The following is a 21,508-nucleotide window of genomic DNA, read 5'->3' as shown; positions in this document are numbered from 1 at the left end:
TCCCAATTTAGTAAGTCCTCTCTATCAAGGACTTCTATGCCTTTCATGATTCTGTAGATGGTCAACAGGTCACCTCTTTCTCTCCTTTGTTCCAAAGTCGGTAATTTAGATTTAGACGGTCTCTCTTCATATGACAGGTTTGAAAGTGTTGGGGCCATTTTCGTAACTGCTCTCTAGGTTCTTTCCATTTTCCTTATATTCTTTTTTGGTACTCGGTGACCATAGTGTCGCAGCATACTCCAGTCTAGTCCTATTATGTGACTAGTATTTTTTTTAACAATTTCTTCGTCTAAATAGGTAAAAGCCACCTTTATTGATCTTAGAAAGTTATAAGATTCTCCGACAATTTTGTATATCTGTTTATCAGGGGATATGTCATTTGTGATAATTATTCCCATGTCTTTTTCAGATCCCACTTTCTTTTCTTCCTTTGTTCCGATTTTATGTTGTCCCGTTTTATGTGTGCCCGTTTTTGGGGGCACACAAATCACCACAAACTCTACTTTTTATGTCGCTGTCTTCAACCTTTATCACGATTATTTCCACACTGTTTTTACCCTCAGTAACCTTCGTCACATTTAAGTTTTTCTTGGCCAAACGCATGATTCCTCCTCCCTGTTTCTCGTTCCTGTTTTTAATTCAGTAATTATACAACCCGTGTTCAACACTATTTGGTGGTAGTGGACCCCTTAATTTTGTCTCCACGATTCCCATTATGTCTGGTTTTTTCTTCTGACAGGTAATCATTTAGTTCACTCAATCCTAAGATCAATCCTTCTATGTTAGTATAGGCCGCTATTATTTTTTTCCTTCTCCATCTTGCTTTCTGTTCCTTTTGTTTCGCTTACCTTGGTGTGCCATTTTCTCAACCTCATGTCTAAGACTCTCCAAAAGAACTCCTTTCTTTCGGTCTCCGTTCTCTTCGATTTTTTTCTTTCTTTTCTTTTAGCTTCACCTCTTAGTATCATATTTCTCTTTCCTCAACATTCATTTCTCTTTTTATACATATATTGTTGTAATGTTCACTCTTTGCTAACTTACCTGATTTTGCTAGTATGTCTTCTACAACCATTTGTGATCTTAGCTTCCTCTTTAGAGATCGGTTTCTTTCTTTAGAATATTGTTCTATTCTGTATACTTCTATTTTTCTACTTCTTGGTCATCGTCTTGTATTTCTTTTAGAATTGTTTTTGCTATTTCTTTTTCTGCTTTTTCTCTCTAGTACCTAACAAGACCATGTTTTCCTTTAATCCATATACTACAATACACTTTTTCCTATTCACTGTATCTCTGACCCAATTTGCTTTTTCTTTGATTACTTGAATAATTGTGTCTTTTACATTTTCCTGCATTTATTGTTTTACTATTTCTTTGAAAGTTATCTCTTCATTATCTCTATTTTCATTCCATTTCTTAATCTTCTGCAAATTATCCTCATCCAAGTTTTCCTCAATTCTTTCAGACTTTGCCTGTATTTTGTGATTTACCTCTTTTTTAAATTCTCACTATTGGTGATATAATTGTTTTTCATCTTTTCATTTTCACATTTAACCTCAATTAGTTCATTTTTCATTCACTTAGCTCGTTATTTATTCCGGAATTCTTTTTCTTTAGATCACATACCTCTCTGTATGTTCTATAATCATATCAAGTAGCACATTTCCCCATAGGTCGTCTCCACCCTTCACTGTCATCTCTTCCCAGCAAATTTCTTTACAATTAAAGTCGCCCATTATAACTCTTCTTCCTCCATTTTCCATTATCTTATTTAATATTATCCTTGTGTCTTCTAACATACTTTTGTGTTCTCTCTCTTCCCACGAAGCCATTTTAGGAGGCACATAATTTATTACAAACTTCCTGCTCTTCCCATCCTTGTCCTCCACTTCCGTCGTAATCATCTCTATTCTTTCCATATGTGACATTCCTCCATTTATATCCTTCTTAGTCAGGAACATAACTCCACCCACTTGTTTTACCTCTCTGCTTCTAATCCAATAATTACATGCACCATGTCCTACACTGTTAGGTGGTAGTGGACCTTTCAATGTTGTCTCTACAATTCCCATTATGTCCGGCTCTTTTCCCTTCAGGTAATCATTCAGTTCGTTCAAGCCTGTTATTAAGCCGTCTATGTTTGTGTAAGACACTCTTAATTTTCTGCTACTTCCATCGTGTTTTCTGTTTCCTTTCCGTTTTTCTCTGCTATGAACCATTTCCTCACTTTCATATTCACTACTCTCCAATAGAATTCATCTTTATCTGATTCTGTTCTTTTCTCGTTTTTTTCCTTAGCTTCTAGTCTTTTTGTTTTCTCATCATCTCTTTCCTCTTTATTCATTTCTCTTTTTATCCATACCTGTTTATATTGATCACTGTTTGCTAGTTTCCCTGTTTTTGCTAAGATATTCTCTGCTGTCGTTTGTGACCTGAATTTGATCTTAATTGGTCTGGTCTTATCTGTATTGTATTTCCCTATTCTATATATTTCTTCAATTTCTTTCCCTGTTTCTTGTCCATCCTCTTAAACTACTTCTAATATCTTGTTTACCTTTTCCTTCTCTTTTACTCGTGTGGTCCTATTTGGATTATGCTTCTCTTCCATCCCTAATATAATTATACATTTCTTTTTGTCCGCTAAGTTTCTTACTATATTCTCCTTCTCTCTCATCAATTTGATGACTGTGTCCTTAGATTGTTCTTTCATCTGTTGTGTCACTATATCTCTAATACAATTTTGTTGTTCTTTTGTATTTCCTCTAACCCTGTGCTTCTTTTGCTATTGACTCTTTATTCTCTTTATTATTATTCTTCAGTGCCTCATTCTCATATTTTACTTCATTTAATTGTCTTTTTAATTCTTCTATTTCTTTGGTTAGGTTTTGATTCTCCTTCTTTAGTTCTTCCAGTTTATCAACTCTTTGGGTAACTAGTGTTAATTGGTTAAACCTAACCTCCTATGCTTCGTTCATTTTTTTTTAGTTTCTCCTCTAGATTTACTAGTCGGGGGAGGTTGTCATCTCCTCCCTCATTAAATCCATAAAAACAGTTATCTTCTCTTTCCATTGAGCTCCTATTATCTATATTTCTGCTTTTGATACCTCTTCTTCCTTGTTCTCCCTCGTCTGTGTGTTCTGCACTCCTTTTGTTGACACACCTTCTAACGTCCGGGTCCCGTTCGTCCCCTTCCTCATTTCCTTCCATTTTCCTCAGTAATCCCTCCCTTTCTCCTTTTTCTTCACCTTTCCACTATACCACGAGCTTTCCCCTTCCCTACTAATACAAAAAAGGTACTCCCTCGTTGTTGAGATCGACGAAACTTGAGTTCCCAACTTCGTTGTCACTTCGTCCGACGTGTGTGTGTGTGTGTGTGTGTGTGTGTGTGTGTGTGTGTGTGTGTGTGTGTGTGTGTGTGTGTGTGTGTGATTCACCATGGTCTTGGATCACGTGTTGGACTCGTGATCGACGGCTATTTCCCTCCCGGAAGAGCACAGAGCTCATTTATGACCGATCTATGTGCAATGCTGTAACCTCACACACACACACACACACACACACACACACACACACACACACACACACACACACACACACACACACACACACACACATTCACACAACTCCCCGCCGAAGAGAATTGGAGTAACGACTCCCAGCGCAGCGGTACTAAAATTATTTCATCCCTGGACGGGATTTGAACCCAGACTGCCGTAGTTGCAGTCGGAAACTCTATCACTGCACCACGTGTGTGTGTGTGTGTGTGTGTGTGTGTGTGTGTGTGTGTGTGTGTGTGTGTGTGTGTGTGTGTGTGTGTGTGTGTGTGTGTGTGTGTGTGTGTGTGTGTGTGTGTGTGTGTGTGTGTGTGTGTGTGTGTGTGTGTGTGTGTGTGTGTGTGTGTTTGCATGTAACAAGCACATTGGGTATCCATGTATATAATAGCACAAACATGTCGCTTATAAACATATATTTAGCTTTCTTGTCAGCGCCGAGTCTACATTACGTCGCTCAAGGCTGGCCTTATCAAAGAATGTAAATAAGAAAACCAGAGAAGCGTTTGTATATCAGTATACCGTATCAGCAAGAATATAATTAAAGTTTTTTAAGACTTCAATCAACATCAATGAAGACACGGATCATTATAATTATACTTCATAATGTAATCCAATGCACATACGAGCAAACACAAGTGAAGGATACGCTGTCTTTGTACCAGTTATGTAAATAGACTGCATGGCGCCTCGACTAGCTACTAAGCGTAGCAAAATTTGCATAGAGAATAATAAGAGTACTGTATTTGTAATGTACCCTTTCAGTGTAGGGCTGCCGGAAGACAAATAAAACTGAGCGTTGTCTGGATAATGCACATTCTAGATATGTAATTTTGGGTCATACAAAGTGCACTCCAAATTTTAGTACGTTGCCGATACCTCTATTTTTATATACAGAAATAACATATGTCATCCTTTCTAGGATACAATATATTCATTGTTCGTTTAGATACGACAGTGATTAATGTTCTGGTAGTTACTCCGATTTCTTATAATGTATATGGGAGGGCACCAGGCCGGACTTCACGTAGTGAGAGCTACGGTGTGTGTGTGTGTGTATATATATATATATATATATATATATATATATATATATATATATATATATGTGTGTGTGTGTGTGTGTGTGTGTGTGTGTGTGTGTGTGTGTGTGTGTGTGTGTTTGTGCGCGCGCGCGCGCGCGCGCGCGTGTGTGTTTGTTTTACCATGGTCTTGGATCACGTGTTGGACCCGTGATCGACAGCTATTACCCCCACCTCCCTGGAAGAGAGCTCAGACCTCATGTATGACCGATCTAGGATCTTACACGCACACACACACACAACTCCCCGCCACGAGAGTTGGAGTAACGACTCACAGAGCAGCGATACTGAAGTTATTTCAGCCATGGGCGGGATTCGAACCCGGACCGCCGTAGTGGCGGCCGTGTTCGTTACTATTGCGCCATCGAGTGTATGTGTGTGGGGGGGAGTGGGGTAAAAGGAGCATTGGGAAAGAGGGGAATATCTGTTGAGAAAGGAAGGGAGGGAGAAGACAGAAGATAGGGGTTAATGGAGAATGGTTGTGTATGGATGATGCTGTGGTGCATGGAAGGGTGTGGGTGGGGGATGGGGGGAGGGAGTAAGTGTGAATGATATTTTGACGCAGCCCGAAAGGATTTCTCCCTGTCTTCTCTTTTTCTGCATGAAGGAACGGAGAAAGGGTGGGGGGTCGCCGATTAAATGAAGCGGCCTTACTGTGGATGTCCTGTGTCTTGCAACATTGCTTTTGACTCAGGGCAGTGGACAAGGTGCAGGGATGACCCGTCATCCGGGAGGGTGGAGGGGTGTGGAGTGTATTCAAGGATGGAGTGGGTGGGAGTGATTTTGTGCCTTTTCCTTTCTGGCTACCTCCCTTGTAAGGGGGAAAAAGCCTTAAGGTATATATAGATAGATATATATATATATATATATATATATATATATATATATATATATATATATATATACACACATTTTCCGGGTCCAAAATCGCAGATCGTCTTAGATCAGTTGATTATATATTATCAATTTTTTTTCAACGCAAGTTCACACTGTGCATATTCTTTGAATTTTCTCTTTCATTACTGTTACGTAATTGCCCAAGCATAAAGACTGTAAAATGCATCACTATAGTGATGGCAGTTGATGCTTCAAACCTCCAATGAATGCGTGTGCGATTCCTAAGAAGAGAAATCAATTCAACCCACCACGTTTCCTCTCAGGCTCCCCCCAACCGTATTCCTATCATATGATCACGGATCCCTTAACAAGTGATCAATCCTCTTCTCTGAAGTGACTAATTGAGAACTCGAGGTCAGGGGGAGGAGTGGCCACGAGCCAGCCAACCAACAGGTGCATGTGGTTGTGATGTGAAATTAGCTAGACAGAACCCCCTATGCCTTCTTGGCACAACAATTGCAAGAGATCAAAGTAATATGAAATGTCTGTACGGTTATGAGCTGAATGAAATTTGATTATAGTGTTGGCAGTTTGTGAAACAGCTGCCTCACAGTGATGCAGGAGTTGAACCAAATACGTACATAATAACCCCTTTCACTACTGAGGGTTGCCACGGAGATGTGGGAGTGGCTAGGTGGCAGCCGGAATGAAAGGAAGAGGCTGCCTAGTGCAACAGTTAATCGAGATATCGCTAGCGTGCCATGGAGGTGAATGAAAGACTAGATGTATCCAGAATTAAGAAAAAGTGTCATCCGATATAGAAGGGATTGCGTTGCTGAACTTACGTGTGTGACAAGTTATTCGATTTTATCTATTTATTAATTTATTCAGCTATTCATTTATCAATTTTCATCAGCATTTGTTTCCATCCTTGAGGACAATATCACACTGAAGAGGTGGTAGAGGTCTGAGGAAGGTTGCAGAACGGAAAGATAGTTGCAATGACGGAATTTGTATATACGGCGCCCTGGTGGAACTTATCCCCCCCCCCCCGCCCCCACTATGTACAAGTAAAAATACATTTTACACTTACACAAGACTTGCTGTTATCTTGACAACGTGGCAGGGTGACGAGTCGCATGCGGCCTGTATATTCGTGTTATAACCAATCTTAATCCCGACAAATTAACGGTTATTCAAATCCCACAACTTGATCGGGGTATTTCTCGAAAATGTCACTATTCCTGCTATTTTTGCGGTGCCGCCTTGGTCAACCAATTTCGTCGCTTATGCTAATGACCGCCACTGAGTCGAAGAAATTAGAGGTGATCAGCATTTTTTTTAGTATAAATTAATCTCCAAACATCAGAATGAAAGGTGACTTGGTTAGTTGGGATGTCAATAATGCGAGGAGGGAATGAAGTGATAAAACACTTTGAAAATAACAGTATCAGCTCATTTCATACACTTATTTTTAGATTATTTCAATGAAAGGTGTTCGAAAATGACCTACAGTATATATTTCTGTTTTTCATTTTAGTGCGGCGTTATTCTGTTTTGTATTATCTTTCAATGCTATTCGTTTATAATTTTGGTAGAGGATTAATATATATGTATAAATATATATATATATATATATATATATATATATATATATGTATATATATATATACATATACATATATATATATATATTTATGTATAATGATATATAATAATTATACATTTTCCATTGAAAAAACGTTCACGTAATAATTTCTGTTTCCTAATTGATAATAAGCATTGCAATGGTAACAAAGCTAATGCACATTATCTTACAACTTTTAAAATGGTTTTATATACATATACCAAAGGCTTTTCCCCCTACATAGGGGGTAGCCAAAAAGAAAAAGGCATAGAAACCACTCCCACCCATTCCATTTCCTATATATTTCACTCCCCTCCACCCTCCTCCCTCCCTCTCATCTTGGCACCTCCTGGATGACGGGTCATCCCTGCATCCTGTCCACTGCCCTGGGTCAGAAGCAGTGTCGCAAGACACAGCACATCCACAGCAAGGCCGCTTCATATATTCGGCGACACCCCCCTCTCCGTCCCCTCATGCAGAAAAGGAGAAGACGGGGAGAAATCCCTTCGGGCTGCGTCATTTTTTTTTCTCATACATACTTCCTCAGCCCCATCCCCCACCCACTCCCCCTCATGCATCACAACATCATCTATACACAACCCCTCTCCATTCACCCTCTTTTGTAATGCCCCCTTCACCCCATCTATCCATCTCATCCTAGGACGCCCCCTCATATTCACTCCTTCCACACTTCTTTTACTAATCTTTCTTCACTCATTCTTTCCATGTGTCCAAACCATCCTAATACCCTTTCATCAACCCTATCTCCCAGTTCCCATTTCCACCCCTGTTCTCCTCCTCACCTCCTCATTTCTCACTCTATCTAGCCTAGTAACCCCTATCATTCTTCTCAGACATTTCATCTCAAACACATTCAAACATATATCCACTGAGTCAACCTCAGCCATGAAACTTACACGTATATATACCTTCTCCTCTTGACACTTCTTTATTACAGAAGTTGAGCAGCGTGTAGCTCTGCCTCTTCGTTTTTAATAGAGGATTTTAGTAGATTTTGTTGATATTGAATCCGCAAATAAAACTATATATAGTATATAACACATCACACATTTACTATTGTTATGAAATACATAAAGTGATTCTATGTTGATTTTTTACATATATATACTTTTGATCCCTTGGGTTATCGCGATCAAAACACAAGTGCACCGAGCGCCGTGACGCCAGTAATCAATGCATGATTCACTTGCGGGAGGGGACGCTCGCATCTTACTCGGTAAGGTTCAGGCATATAAGCAAGCTGTGCACCTGGTGTTAAGAAATATTCACTGTGTAATCAGCGTACTACTAGGAAAGTTTAAGTGATTATTTGAAAAAGTTTGAGATGTGTAAATACTAAGAAAGACCTACAGAGTAAGAGTTGACTTAGTGGGAGGGTAGGTGCGGAGATGACAGGCAGGGCTGTTTATTACCACACTGAAAGGGACTACACATCATGCAGCACACCCCTGCCCCATTACCCACTTCTTCACAACCTAACCTCAATTTAAGACAAGAGGATGTTCTTGGATTGGAAAGAACAAATATGTGAGCTAAGTATAATACTAGAAAAAATATTCCATGGAGACTTTATTTTGAGATTTGTGCAGGTTTCTCATTATCTCAGTAAGTATAACCAAACAGTATTTGACATACCAGTAAAACTTCGCAATACAAACCACTGATTCAGTAATGATCAATATAAATATTATTGCCCCTCTCCATTTTCATCGGTTGTGTTTCTCATATCAGATAATCAGGTCCTGAAAACATTTGTAGAAGGAGCAATTGATGTTTTCTAGTAAATCGATCCACTGATTTATAACTAAATGTGTGTGGGGTAAAGAAATTGTGTTGAAGGATGGGACTTCAAGATTCATGTTCCCATTTGAACAAATACTTGTTTCTTATTTGTATTTTTTTTTTATTGAATCTTGAATTTGTTAAGATTGGGATTATAAATAATAACTTCTTGATTTTATTTCTACAAAATCCCCTTTTGTTATACGGTATACATTCTTCTGTAAACTTAATCCGAGATCAAAATGGATATTTACATAATTGTATTATGCAGGAAAGGAGCAATGCTCATTAGGTCCTGTCTCCTATTCTCTAATTTTCTAACTACTCAACTCAAATTTATGTATGGTTCCAATTCAATCTATATCTTTGATTTCCAGTTATCATATTTAGATTTGAACTTGTGTATTGTTTGAGCTTGGGCTATATCACCTAAGCTATTCCACATCTATATGAAAAACTATATTTCATCACATTCTTTCAACATGTGGTCTTTTATAGTTTACTTCCATGACCTCTTAAAGCCCTCCCATCTTTAATCAGGAGATCTCTTCAATGCAATCTATCCCCCTTTAGTGACCTGAACACTGTAATCATGTCACCTCTTTCTCTTTGATCTTTCAAAGTTGGTAGAACCAGTACATTTAGTCTTTCCTTATATGATATATCTGCCAGGCTGGGGACCAGTTTGGTTGCTGCCCATTGTATTCTCACAATCTTGCTTATATCCTTCACTCTGTGTGGGGACTGTACTACTAATGTATATTCCAGTCTTGGATGTATCAAGGTTTGGATGAGTGTTTTCATCATCTCTTCATGTAATGGAATGCCACTTTAATTATCTGCAGTAGTCCATATGTCTCCCACAATCCTGCTGATATGTCTGTCAGGTGACAGGTCTTTTATCAACAATCCCAAGTCTTTCTCTTCTTTTGCTTTTGTAATGTGTTCACTTCCCAAGGAATATTTTAAGGATGGCCTTATGCTATTATTGCCCATTTCAAATACTTTGCATGTTTTGGTAATGAACTTCATTTCCCATTCTTGGCTCCATGCAAAAATAGTATCTAGATCTTTTTGCAATATTCTACTATCCTCCTCATTTTTCACTCTTCTCATGATTTTTGCATCATCTGCAAATATGTTGGCATAGCTTGTTCCTTCCATCATGTCATTAACATAGACAAGACATTATTGGTGCAAACACTGAACCTTGTGGAACTCTGCTTGTTACTACTATCCAGCTTGACATCTTGTCCTTTACTACTGTCCTCATGTATCTTTCCTTCAAAAAGTCTTTAATCCATTCTAATAGTTTGCCTCTCAGTCCTCCAACATGCTCCAATTTCCACATAAGTCAACTGTGAGGTACTTTATCAAATGCCTTCTCTAGGTCCAGGTACATGCAGTCCACCCACCCCTCTCTCTCTTGCAGCACATCAATCACTCTCGAGTAAAAGCTTAAAAGATTCAACTTACATGACCTTCTGGATCTGAAGCCAAACTGACTGTCTGTCAAAACATTCATCTTTTCAAGATATTTGGTCCATCGATCTTTCAGTCCTTTCACATAGTTTCACTATTGTGATGGTTAGTGATACTGGCCTATGATTTAGTGATGTTTCCTTGTTTCCACATTTGCCCTTTTCCAATCAAGTGACACAATGCCTTCTTTCAGTGAACATGTAATAAGACTGTGGATCTTGCCCACGCTCCTTAGATTCTTTAAGTATCCAGTTTGAGATCCCGTCAGGTCCTGAGGTTTTTGTCACATCCAATGATCCCAGGAGATTGAGCACTTCCCTTGCTTCTACCTTTATCTCTGTTAAACTTTTTTTTGCTCCCCTTATATTTCTCCAAAAAGTTGTGCTTTTTTGTGAAGGCTGATTGGAAACCTTCATTCATTATTTCAGCCAAAGACCTCACCATCTAATATCAACTTGGTGATTTCTTCTCAATTTACCATTCATGAACCTGTAAAACAGATTTGGTACATCTTCACATTTTTCTACTATTCAAAAAAAAAAAATTCTTCCTGCAAATTCTGGTATGGTCATTCCAAGCTTGTTTGTAACCTTCTTTTGTTTTATTGCTTCTTTTCTTTCTCCATTTCCCCCAAGCCACATCCCTGGCCTTTTTTTGCAGTCTCACACTTTTTGTTAAACCATTTCTATTTTTGCTTCTTTTCTCTAGTCTTTGGCCAAAGATTGTTCACTCCTATGTTGTAAATGTCAAGAAAGATTTCCCATTTCCTCTCTACTCCTGTGGTATTCATGAATTCCTCCCAGTTTGTTTCTTCAAAAAATTTTTTCAACCCTGAGTAATCTGCTTTCCTCAAATTGAGTCTCCCTTGCCTGCGTGATTCATTCTACATAATTCCTTATCCTCCAGTTAAAATTCAATGGTAACATTGTCACTTTTTCCTATTGGGCAAAGATAGTTTAGGGAGCTGATAATTTCTGGCTTTTTGGTTAGTAACAAACCTAATCTTATGGGAGTGTCATCTCCTCTTACCCAGGTCACTTTCTTTACCTACTGGGTCATTGTGTTCTCCATTACCTTACTCAGCAGTGTATTTCCCAAGAAATCAGCTTTGCCGTTTGCTTCCCATTCCTCTCGGTTGACATCACCACAATTAAAATCTTCAATAAGGACTATGTACAGTTTACTGTGTATGGACATATGTCAGGAGACTAGGGTTAAGGACAGGCTGTGGACAATATGAGTATTTTCTTCCTGGTTTGTTTAACTTTCCATGTTTGGTTAAATTCAGTTTGACTTTGGTTGGTGTAGCAAGTGTTAGATTAGCTGGAGAGAATGCTATAGGCTATAATCACTATATGGTGAAGATTATGGAACAGTTTAAAGTTATTATATGGCAGGAATAATGTGGGTTGTTTCATGCAAGAGAGACAATAGAATGGTTGATTGAATGGTGGGAAAGCTGTGCAAGAACAGGGTAGGATGAAAGATAGGCCATGCAATAGCATTTTGTGATATTTTGGTATTTTCATAGATGCAAGAAAATACTATAGACTACAGTACTAGTTGTTGTGCATTGGAAAAAACACAGCTGTCTATAATTATTGCATGGTGAAATTAATAGGTTATATGAGACTATACTAAGATAGGTGGTTCAAAGGGAGATCTGTCTCACATAGTACTCTCCCTTGCTAGACCATAATATGGGTGCAAGCTGCTGCTACAGGTAGTATTTGCCCTATAGTGAAAATAGCAGAATGGTCTAAAACCTCCATATGGTAAAAACAGTTTTTTGTTTTTGTTTTGTTTTTCCTAGTTGTATTATACAGGAAGTGGAGCTATATTCATAGTAACCTGTCTTTGTATCTCTCAGCATCTAGTTCTTAAATTCATGTATGGTTTTTACACACTATTGTTTCATTCAATTTGTTCCAGACATCCTCTCTGTGTGGAAAACTTTTTTTTTCAGATCTCTTCTATAACTATCCTTTTTGAGTTTCTTTTCAAATACTCTTGTTTTTCTTTTATCCCATTTTAATAAGTCTTCTCTGTCAAGGACTTCCATGCCTTTCATGATTCTGTAAATGACCAGTAGATCTCCTCTCTTCTTTGTTCCAGGGTTGGTAGTTCCAGTTTAGACAATCTTTGTTCGTATGTCAATTTTGAAAGTATTGGTGCCATCTTTGTTGTTGCTCTTTGGATTCTTTCTAATTTCTTTATATTCTTTTTTGTACTGGGTATCCATATTGTCTCGGCGAACTCCAATCTAGTGTGTATTTACCTAGTTGTATTTTACGGGAAGGGGAGCTATGCTCGTGGTGTCCCATCTTCATATCTCGTTTTATCTAGCCTGTTTTTATTCATGTATCATTTTTGCACACACCACATTTTCATCCAACTTGTTCCAAACGTCTATTATCCTGTAGGGAAAGCTGTTCTTTTTCAGGTCTCTTCTATAATTGTCTTTCTCGATTTTCTTTCCATGTCCTCTTGTATCTCTACTATCCCATTTTATTAGATCCTATCAATAATTTCCATGCCTTTCATGATTCTATAAATAGTTATCAAGTCTCCTCTCTCTCTTCTTTGCTCTAATGTCTGTAGCTCAAGTTTTGCTAGCCTCACCTCATTAGATAGTTCTGAGAGCGTTGGTGCCAATTTTGTAATTTCTCTTTGTATTCTTTCAAGTTTTGTTATACATTTTTTGTACTTGGTGACCACATCAGCGCTGCATACTCCAATTTTGGTCTTATCAAAGTGATTAGTATTTTCTTCACCATTTCTTCATCCAGGTATGTAAATGCCATTTTGATTGTTCTTATCAAATTATAAGTTTCTCAAAAAATTTTGTTTGTATGTTTCTCAGGGGACATATTATTCAAAATAATGACTCCCAAGTCCTCTTTTTCCACTTTTTTAACTTCTTCCTCTCCCAATTTATATGATCCCACTATTCTTTTTTGCTTCTTCCTTGCTTTGTCCCCTTCCTAATTTCCTTCCATTTTCCTCAGTAATCCCTCTCTTTCGCCTTTTTCTTCACCTTCCCATTACACCATGAGCTTTCCCCTTCCCTACTAATACAGCAGAGGTACTCCCTCGTTGTTGAGATTGATGAAACTTGAATTTTCCATGAGTTCCAAACTTTGTTGTCACTTCGAGCCATGTGTGTGTTTGTGTGTGTATAAGATGCATTAGCCGGTGTTTTCTTCAGAAGCCATTCACTCTTTAACAAGGTATTCCTAATAAGGATGCCCAATTAGGTCAGGAGACGACGCAGAGATTCTGCAGGATGATCTTAATAAATTGTTAACATGGTCGCTGAAATGGCAAATGAACTTCAATATCTCTAAGTGTAGCGTGTTAAACGTAGGGGTACACGACCCCGAAAATAGATACATCTTAGATAACACGTTTTTAGAAAAATCTGAGTGCGAGAGGGACTTGGGTGTTCTGGTGAGTCCGGACCTTAAAACCAGGAAGCAGTGCATTAGCACCAGAAATAAAGCTAACAGAGCATTAGGTTTCATTGCTAGGACGGTAAAGAATAGAAGTGCATAGGTAATTATTAAACTCTATCTAGCGATAGTTAGACCCATCCTTGACTATGCGGTACAGTTTTGGTCTCCGTCCTACAGAATGGAGATCAATTCACTAGAATCAGTACAGAGAAGAATGACCAAAATGATACATGGACTCGGAAATTTGCCTTATGAAGAGAGGCTTAGGCACCTAAACTTACACTCTCTGGAAAGATGCAGAGTGTGGGGTGATCTAATAGAAGTGTTCAAGTGGATCAAAGGCTATAACAAGGGTGATGCAAACAAGGTCATCATGATAAAACAACAGGGCAGGACTCGCAGTAATGGGTATAAACTGGACACATTTAGATTTAAGAAGGAAATAGACAAGAATTGGTTTACTAATAGGGTGGTCGATGAATGGAATAAACTTAGTAACCATGTAGTAAGTGCTGAAACTATCAGTTGTTTTAAAAAACGATTAGACAACTTTATGGATGGGGATGACAGGTGGTGATGGATACGGAGCTGCCTAGTGTAGGCCTTATGGTCTCTTGCAGTCTCCTTTATTCTTATGTTCTTATGTTCCTCACCCAAAATTCCATTTCCCCTTGTTGTGCACTTAGGGTTAATGATGATTCTTCAAGTAAAGAATTTTTTATTTCCAGTGGAAATCTTTGCATAAATTGAATTAAACCCATGTTAATGCACATAAAAAAACACATTTCACCAATATGATATGCCCCCATATTAATAAATACTGTAGTGAATCCTTTCATGCAAAATTGCATGGAGTGGCTTAATTTGCCTCTTGGAAGAAATATGTTAAATTCACATTTCCTAATGTATTTGTGGTTGTAAAGGTGGTGAAGTAGCAGGCTTTCGTGAAGTTGCTGACTTCAGAAGGACAAAGGCTTACAAGAAGAGCACCAGCCCCTCCCAGTTTTGATATGGGTACACATTCAAAGAGGAAACTGCTAAAAAAAAAAAAAAAAAAACCCAATCTCCAAGGGGCCAACTTAATCTCTGGATCAGGTCCAGAATCTCACTATTGTTCACTTTTAAATTTATCTTCACCTTTTCCATTTCTATTCTTGCATGAAAGGATGTCCATACTTAACCTGCCTTCCCACACTTCCATGTAGCTGATGACATGAAAACCAACCTAGATCCCTGTATATGTCCAACATGCACAAGGCCCATAAAGTACATATTGCAGCATATGGAATTCATGAGTTCATCTCACATGCACCACACTCACTAACTTTCATATATAGTCTGTCTGTCTATACACCAAGATTACAGAGGAAATAGAAGGGAAGCTAAGGATTTTCATTATAACCCAATGGCCATACAGAAAGCCAGCAATGATCATATTCCTAGAGGCTGCAGAAAAATACAGCCCCAACTATACACCAGGGATAAACACTCATGAAAAAGAGAAACTACAAGGCAAACTGAACAAGAAAAGTAACTACTTCAACAACTAAATAAAGCCATCACACAACAAATGGCAGAAAGAAAGAAAATGGAAAATGCAAAAACCTATAGATGAGAAAACAAATTTAGAGTACAGTACAATAAAGAATAAATATTGTACCCATTCTCTACCCAGGAAATAGAGCAACTCAAAGAAGAATCCTACTACCAAAACAACAGTGGTGGTACAACATTATTAACAAACAAGTCCAGAAAATAGTAAGATTACAAATGTGTGCAAGATAAAACGAGTTATCTTTGCAACAAAGAAGTTGAAAACAGCAAAATGTTTGGTGATCTGGGCGTATGTTTTGTGTGGAATTGGTGGTAGGTTGTGTATTGAAATAGTATGCTGCTGGGGTGATTCATTGTCTAAAGCATGAATGGTGCTTGTGCTCCTTGCACATTTCCAATATTCTACTGATGTACAATCCCAAAAATGTTTATGTAATACAGTACTGTACTTAGTCATTTCACATTCCAAATTCTTTTGTTAGGGTGCTTATAAATTGGCTCTTGAGTGACTCTGTGTGAAGCATAATGGGTTAAGGGTGGGAAGTGCAACTTTTCTCTGTGGGATCAGGTAAGCTTGCTATGAATGCCACTGTGAATATTAGGGGTTGCTGCTATCCTTGAAAATTTGCAAATAGTAAAATCCATGACCATGAGGGAGTTACCTGTAAATTGCATATATAAGATATGGATATAAAAGAATGTTGAACATACTGTAGCTGAACCAAAGGGGTTTACTGTTATCTGCCTGATGGTGTTTAAACATCCCTCCCTGTGTTTACCTAGTTGTATTTTACGGGACTGGAGCTATGCTCATTGTGGCCCGTTTTCGTATCTCTCCACGTCCAGTTTAGATTTGAACTCGTGTATAGTTCTGGTATTCACTGTTTCACTTTTCAACCCGTTCCAGACATCGATCACTCTGTGCGGGAAACTGTTCTTTTTCAGGTCTCTTCTGTAACTGTCTTTCTTTAATTTCTTTGCATGTCCTCTTGTTTCTCTCTTGTCCCATTTTAGTAGGTCATCTCTATCGAGAACTTCCATCCCTTTCATAATTCTGAATATGGTCAACAAGTCCCCTCTTTCCCTTCTCTGCTCTAATGTTGACAGCTGTAATTTCTCCAATCTTTGTTCATATGTCAAATTTGATAGTGTGGGTGCCATCTTTGTAGCTGCTCTTTGGATTCTTTCTAACTTCCTTGTGTTTTTCTTTGTGCTAGGTGCCCACATTGATATAGTATATTTTAACTTTGGTCTTATCAATGTAACAATTAATTTTTTAACCATTTCCTCATCTATGTAGTCGAAGGCCACTTTCATTGATCTTAATAAATTGTAGGTCTCTCCAAATAACTTGTTCACATTTTTGTCAGGAGTCAAATCACTTGAGATGATTACTCCTAAGTCCCTTTCTGAGTTTACTTTCTTTATTGCTTTGTTTCCCATCGTATATTTTCCCGAAACTCTATTTTTGCCTTTTCTAAATTCAATTAAGCTACATTTCTTGATGTTGAAATTCATCTCGTGTTTCTGGCTCCATTCCCATACTTTATGCAGGTCATCTTGTAGCGATCTACAATCTTCTGTTTTCACGCTCTTGAGTATGTGTACATATCTGCACTGACACATGGACACAGGTAAAGAGGGGAGTGGTGGTAAACAATGTCATTGGAGAGATAGAAGAATGCAAATGTTGTATATCAATTTAGAAACTATAGTTTTTGTTATTTATCTGTGGCAACTTTGTATTGAGAATAGATTTGAGGGGAAAAGAATCTGAAAAGCACAAAAAAGTGAAAGAACATGCTTACACAATAGGGAGGTTTTTCCAAAAATCATTATTGTCAAATCAAACTTCCCTGTGAAAAAATATATATATATAGAAATTCACCTTGACTCACAGTTTGTACTAGACTGGGGGTCATTGGGATTGTCATAACACATGGGCATGCAATGTGTTTAAAAAATATACATGATTTAGTTTGAACAGTTTTCCTTGTTTTAAATTTTATTAGAGTATTACCTACCCACCCTGGCAAATCTTTCCACAATCAGGTACATGTTTTCAGAAGTAGTGAGAGCTTTATTGAGCAGGGAAACTGGTTCTGCCAATCCCATTTTTGGCTGGTCTATCAACAAAAATAACATTTCCTCTTTGTTCACATTTTAAGTGGTAGGGGAAGAAATCATTGAATGGAAGTTGGTATGCAGAGAACTGTGCAGGAGATGCTTGTGTGTATTTACCTAGTATGTTTGCTACCATGCTGCACCAAACATAAAATTCAGACACATTTGAGCTAAGATAAATAGTGAAAACAAATGCACAGTGGATGAGTAAAGGGTGTGTGTGTGCTTGCCACCTCCCTTATAATGGGAAAGGGCCTTTTGGTATATGAATATCTAGCAGTCCTGAAAGACAGTCATCTCTGCTACACATTTTCAAAACCTTTCAACCTATTCACCGCCATGTGAAAATGTGCACTCAATCTGTCATTGTTGTTTATATTTCCTTCACTTTTTCACATAAGGAGAGTTGACAACACTCAACTTCTCTCCTTGTACTGCTTTCAGTCTGTTACCCAAACAGTCCCACACAAATACACCACAAAAAACAGTCCATAGTTTCTTACCAGAGAAATTTATTGGAGGCAAGGGCAATTGTCAGCCTATGTGGGGCTGTGGGTTTCCAGTCCGTAAAACTCAAGGCAGCAGTTATCATCATCATTGTCATTGTCAACATCATCATCATTTTAGTGAGACTTTAAAGAGGGGTGTATCTGCTAGGCTGGATGAAGAGTGAACAAAGTGCAATTTCAAAATTAGTTGTTAAATATTTTGTAACAATTCATTTAATACTGCAAATCAGTGGGTCAACTTAAGATGGGAAGCTTAGAAAAGGGAGACCAGACAAGTAGGAAGATAAGATACAGAAGTTTGTAGGAGTGATGTGGCAGAGTTTGAAGCAGTCCTGTGATGGTTCTGAGAAACCTTTGTTAAGTGGACTAAATAGCTGATTGATCATTAGAAATCAATGTGCCACCACTGGATACCACAAAGATTAGTTCAGTAATGAATTGTGCTCCAGGGAGCTGGCACAAAGGCAGTGTTCCAACATATATTCTAGGTCAGCACATTCTTTTTTGGTACTTTTTTACAGCAGACCTAGAGTAGGAGTTATAGTGAAATCATAGTATATCATCATTGTGATACAATGAACCCTCAATAACTCAACATTTGATGACTTAATTTGCAATAACATGGCATAGGAAATTGTCTCTGTAGACTTTAGAAAATAGCATTTTCAGTTATAAGGTAAAATTTAATGCAAGAGTACAACCATTTTGTGATAATATTAATGAATTCTTACATTTCAGGAAGAATGATAACCTGCAGCAGTTCAACCCACTGATGTGAGCATGAAGGCAGTGGGGCTGTGGGTGTGGCAGGGGCTCCTGCTGTCAGCCCTCCTGCAAAAGTGTCATGCCCGTGATGAGGATTGTGTCACGCCCTCGGCCTCGCACAGTGTTATCACACATGCAGGTGAAAAAAATACTATGTTATATACCTTATATTTAAATCATTAATACCTCATGGCACTCTCATCTGAATTTATTATTACTTTTGCCAGTTGGTATTATTCAACTTAGGAAATACACCCAATCAAAAAGTTAAGGTTATCTCGGTCCCTTCATTACATTGACATCATAAACAGATTTTCCTCTAGCTGATTCTTGATGATTTTATTCAGTTTAGAGAAGAGCAATGTTGTTAGTGCTGGATTGCCCTTGGTAACCGGAGAGGTACAAAGACAGTTTAAATGATATGTTTACTCACTTGTAGTTATCCTGTTATGAAAAGAATATTGTCAATATGTATGAAAAATCAAAGGTTGTGGTAATACTAATAGGGTTTCATAAGAATACATTTACATTAGTAAATCACAAAAGCTGACATATACACAATACCATAAGTTTATTTTCATTTTTGTTCAATAATTCTATGTTGAAATGTTGTGTTCTGTCAGTAGCATTAACATGTTTCAGTGTTGGATGTGTTTTCACCATTTTAAACAGGAAAGTGATGATGGTTTAATGTCACAAACTTTCCCCTTGGGATGCTAGTGAAAAAAATAAAGATAAAGGTGTGTTAGAAAGATGCAAAATTTGTTTTGGTTGAATTCAGTCAAAGTAAAAAAAATGTCAAAGTAATAAAATTTCAAAGCACACACACACCTCATACACATTTAAACCTATTTAACACCTCCCATCTCACCATCTTGTGGATGAAGTGCTATCCCTGCCCCCACCACAACATTTTGGTCAAGGATAATGAAACAAAGCACAAGACTTTCCACAACCAGGTCCAATGGCTACAGTCTACTTCATCATTCATTATATGATAAACCCCCCACCCCCATCCTCATCCATTCAAAATTTATGGAACAGAAGAGAGTGCCCCTTTGTGCATTTTCATCCTTTCATCCAGTTACAGTCTTCATCTCATACCTATGTTGTGTATTCTCTTCTATGGCCAAGAGATATTCCATATACACATTAACCTTCTCCAACATCTTATTCCTTGAGCATACTTGAGTAGTACTTGGATAGATAGATATATATATATATATATATATATATATATATATATATATATATACATACATACATACATACATACATACATACACACACACACACAATTGATTGAATCTTAGATAATGAAACCCCCATTTAAAGAACAAGTTTTGTGAACATTTTTGGTCCATTTTAGCAAATGGTACTTTTGGGTAGGAACATATGCATACACCTGTAAACATAATCCTGCTGGTTCAGTAGTGCTTTGGCATGTTTGCTATGATTATTTCAGTTAACTTACAGTTTAAAAATGGAGTCACAGTATGTGATAAGTTCATTACCTTAGGTTCCACTGTATACTATGTAAATATGTACAGTGTTTATTCATAAGTAGCTATTTTTGTAGTACAGTAAAAGTGTGTATGTACAGTATTTATTCATAAGTACCTATTTTTTGTAGTACAGTAAAAGCTCTATTAAGTGGCATCCATTGGACGATCTTCTTCTTCTTCTTCTTCTTCTTCTTCTTCTTCTTCTTCTTCTTCTTCTTCTTCTTCTTCTTCTTCTTCTTCTTCTTCTTCTTCTTCTTCTTCTTCTTCTTCTTCTTCTTCTTCTTCTTCTTCTTCTTCTTCTTCTTCTTCTTCTTCTTCTTCTTCTTCTTCTTCTTCTTCTTCTTCTTCTTCTTCTTCTTCTTCTTCTTCTTCTTCTTCTTCTTCTTCTTCTTCTTCTTCTTCTTCTTCTTCTTCTTCTTCTTCTTCTTCTTCTTCTTCTTCTTCTTCTTCTTCTTCTTCTTCTTCTTCTTCTTCTTCTTCTTCAAGATTCCATGTTTATATAATTATGATCACTAGGGGTTATGTTGCTTCACTCACATGTTGATGCCAATCCCTGTGGTTTCTCCTAGGAAGCCCCCATGCAGCCACTTTATCCATTCCAGATAACTCTTAGAAGCTTTTAAATGTCCCCTTTCTCTTCTCCACTGTGATTTGTCTCTGGTGGATATTACCCTCTTAGTGGGATCAACATCGGGGAAATATTGCAAGAGTTGATGTTCACAAATTATGTCTTGTAACAGATCTTGGCTGAAACATGGAGCCATTATTGGTTTGTTACAGTATCATACCAGTGATACTCATGATAGACATTAAGATCCCTCTTCAAGACATGGAGCACATATGATGTGAAGATTTAGATCTTTGTCCTGCATAAATATCAGCAATGCCCTATACTCTTGTTGAATGTGTTCATAATACCAAGGGCCATGTCAATCCTCTGAAGGACTTCCCAACATGAACTGCTACAGTTAAGGTGTGTGAAGCTTTACAAGACTTCACTGTCCCTGCCGCTTGCACAGATAGAGGGAATCCTGTCACCACGTAAGCCCCCAAATGTCAGAGCATTGGTTTTGGTTCAGGAGACCTGTAGTTCCATCAGTCTTGCCTCCTTGTGCACTGACTCTAGGGCTGCAACCAGGACTTCCAACAACTCCGCAAGAAGCACAGCATTAGTGGCCTTAGTGTTACTAGTGGATGCTTCTCACTGACATAGATTG

General features: G+C 37.9%; 1 protein-coding gene across 7 annotated transcripts in view; it reads left to right on the top strand.

Annotated features, from left to right (window-relative positions):
* LOC143033096 (uncharacterized) overlaps nucleotides 1-21,508 on the top strand; it is a 70,976-nt gene that overhangs the window by 30,471 nt on the left and 18,997 nt on the right. For 2 of the 7 annotated variants that reach the window (XM_076198335.1, XM_076198298.1), the window contains exons 1-2: nucleotides 8,215-8,331; nucleotides 18,760-18,925. In XM_076198335.1, coding sequence (XP_076054450.1) covers nucleotides 18,802-18,925 — 124 coding nt within the window. In that variant the 5' untranslated portion in view covers nucleotides 8,215-8,331; nucleotides 18,760-18,801. The other 5 variants (XM_076198317.1, XM_076198323.1, XM_076198330.1 and 2 more) reach the window with 4 other exon arrangements.

Source organism: Oratosquilla oratoria, chromosome 1 (assembly GCF_046742065.1).
Source record: "Oratosquilla oratoria isolate Oo_2021 chromosome 1, ASM4674206v1, whole genome shotgun sequence".
NCBI classification, from domain to species: Eukaryota; Metazoa; Arthropoda; class Malacostraca; order Stomatopoda; family Squillidae; genus Oratosquilla; species Oratosquilla oratoria.
This window is presented reverse-complemented; position numbering and strand designations above follow the sequence as displayed.